The sequence below is a fragment of the Echinococcus granulosus genome, assembly GCF_000524195.1.
Source record: "Echinococcus granulosus chromosome Unknown EG_S00002, whole genome shotgun sequence".
Classification (NCBI taxonomy): domain Eukaryota; kingdom Metazoa; phylum Platyhelminthes; class Cestoda; order Cyclophyllidea; family Taeniidae; genus Echinococcus; species Echinococcus granulosus.
Window position 1 is genome coordinate 1 of NW_020170382.1, and position 2,897 is coordinate 2,897.

The following is a 2,897-nucleotide window of genomic DNA, read 5'->3' on the forward strand; positions in this document are numbered from 1 at the left end:
TACAATACAGATGAAGGTCAACTTGACAGGAGGTAGTTGGCCTTGACACGCGTCTCGTGCGAATTGTTCACCGAAAAGTCGATAGAAATGCTTAGATCCCTTAAGAAACCAAGAATTGCTAGAAGGAGATGCCTCATCAAGGAAAAGGAAACAGAAGTGCAGCTCACCGAGGCGCGTCCTCGGGGTGGGTGAAGTGCACCTCTCCACTCAACACTTCATCTTGTTCAAGTGGCAACGGTCCTGACAGGTAAAGCAACGACTGCTGCCAGTGGGTGGAACTGGATTCAAGACAGGTCACAAGTTCATGCATCAACCTTCACGCAGTCCATGTCAATGACACCCGCATACATTGAACCATGTGCATACCCCTCTCTTGTCTACATTAAAGTTCTCGCCTAACTTGAAGTGGATTGAAGGACCATAATGAGGACTTACGCCTTATAGGGTGAAGTAGAGAGCACATCGCCGTGTGGAAACTGCACGGAAAACCAAATGACGAAGCCCCTGACCGAGACCGTGCCCATTGATTTCACCTCGAAGGTGCCCTAAGCATGCAACAGTGAGGCGCCAAAATAATCGCTACTTAAACATAGTGGGTGGGGGGGCTTATCCTACAGTTGAAATGAGACCTGTTTATTAACAAAGCATTTATCGTGCCTAAAGATACGAACGATGATGTAATGATGATATGAAATGCGTCAAAGTTGTAGCTTGTTTCGCACGGCATGGGCAATCCATTACTACCCAACATAAACTACTCAGTATACCACCCTAACTTTGCAGTGGGACAAACTTGGCAGACTTGCGAACGGATTGCCCTCCTCGTCACGATTTGGCAGTTGGGAATTCAACATTGCAAAGAACACGCATTTGATGATTCAAATTGCATGCATATAAGGTCGCGTTACAGTGCACTTCAAATGCACCCCTATCTGCTTCCAACGGCTAGGACAGTTCCATGCGGTGTGTTTGGACAACTCTTATTCTAGCAAGGGTGACCGCTTGCCATAGGTGAATCTTACGGTGATACCCAAATTCTAGCTCTTCGTTTTTCCACATTGTGCTCTTCGCGATGTGCAGTAAAGCTACAGTGGTATCATGTGATGCCTTTCCGCCAACATTACGCATCCTTTGCCTCTGGGTCATCAGTTTGGGGTGAACATGTCTGTAAAAGTAATCACAAACACAAAAGGAGATTGTGAAATGGGGATGAACGAATGTGAAAGGAAAAGGGCTACATTGAAGTCTCCTGTTGGAGCCAAACATGCTCCAGTCCACTGAACCATGATGGGGGCAATCCACTAGCAGTGACGGAATTTCCTAATTACTCCCAACCCTCTGGATGGAGCACAATCAAGAATGAGAACACATACCTTCACGCCGTGAGTAGACAATTCCTCAAGTGAAAGGGTCGCCAAATCCAGTGTGGCTACCTCCGATGTTGTAGTAACGACACACCTCGCATCAATCATGTCAACGTGGACGCGTCTCTCCAAATCCTGCTGCACCGCAGACGCAAACGCCCCTGTCAGATTCACCTGACACGAAGGATGAAACAACAGTTAAGGGCTCTTTCAACTTTGAACTAACAACAAAAGGCGGTTTCACAACACTGCAGCAAATCTCATCGATTTGCAATGAGTTCGTTTTTACCCACTCATTGCAGCAAGGAAACGGATTTTGTGGATTTAAGAACAAAGTAGGCCGTCCTACAGGGATCTCTTCGCAAACAAGACTGCAGTAGATATAGTGCTGGAAGATTGCCTGTTCTGTCTCATAAGTAGTATTCCAGTCAAACTGTGACACTCCATCATTCAATTGATTTCCACACAGTTCCCTCTTAGTTGCTGGTACTCTTCCCCACCCACATCCCCAGCCCTCCCTATGCACACATTCTTCGCAATCGCAAATTATCTTCTACAATTGTGCTGTTGTGGATTCGCCGTGTTCACAGAAGGACTCATCTCTTGCACACCTTCAACTCACAACTGACTCCGCGTCAATCGTGCATGCAAGATGAGGCATTACACGTGACGACCGAATATTCACGGAAATGACCGTCGAGACTGTGGACTGGGAACACACACCTCAGCAGGCCTCGACATCAACCTACAGACATACAGTCGTCATTTGCGCACATACACCATTCCGCTGTCTTACTGCTGAGCGATTAATCGCCCGAGTGAGTCAAGTAGACGTGCCCAGGTTCGTGCTAAACGCCTTCGTCCGGGGGAGGCTTAATGCATCGCACTTCACACGCTGCCGTATGCATGCACTCACTACCACCTTTGCCTGTCATCTCCATAAAGTGTGTCTGGGTCGACAAATGACATGTGTACGGGCCGACGTACCTGTCAGTTAGTACTGTGTGACATGACCTCTCCCCCTTTTAATACACTCAGTTGGACCTCTACAGCTTCTTAACCTCGCATTGCGACTGAGTAGGAAGCGCGTTAGACTTTGATGCCGTAGTTTTACGTGCACCTGACAGTCGCCACTACAGCTGCCTTCTTGTCTCTGGTCTTAACTCTGATCGCCCACTTGGCTTCTTCATCAATAGCCAACCCATGGACGGCGATAGTGGTCTCTGCATTCACCAGCCACGCCACTATCTTGCCAAGTATTCGGCCAGCGTTTCCGATTTCTCCTGCTCTTACTACGAAAGTCACCTTCAAAAACAAAATGCCTATTTTAATCCCTAAATATGCAATAAAACAGAAGACCCGATTGACGTACGACAATTAGTTGGTCTCTTGAGGCTGTTGAAGGAAACAAGGAAGCGCAGAAAGCTTCCTCAAGTACTTGCTTCTTTGGGAGAATCACAATTACAGTCTATTTATCCCATTCTTTGCCACACCCCATCGCCCTAGATACAAAACGCCTAGCCGTCTCCACCT

The 2,897-nt window shown here is 47.4% G+C and overlaps 1 protein-coding gene across 1 annotated transcript in view; it reads right to left on the reverse strand. All coding sequences in view use genetic code 11, as the record gives it.

Annotated features, from left to right (window-relative positions):
- Positions 1-17: 17 nt before the first annotated feature.
- Positions 18-2,897, reverse strand: part of EGR_00410 (Protein arginine N-methyltransferase) — a gene marked incomplete at both ends in the record, with an annotated part of 18,577 nt that continues 15,697 nt past the window's right edge. The window contains 4 exons of the mRNA XM_024489659.1: positions 18-99; positions 168-278; positions 436-545; positions 1,374-1,538. Coding sequence (XP_024355656.1) covers positions 18-99; positions 168-278; positions 436-545; positions 1,374-1,538 — 468 coding nt within the window. The remainder of the gene's footprint in view (positions 100-167; positions 279-435; positions 546-1,373; positions 1,539-2,897) is intronic.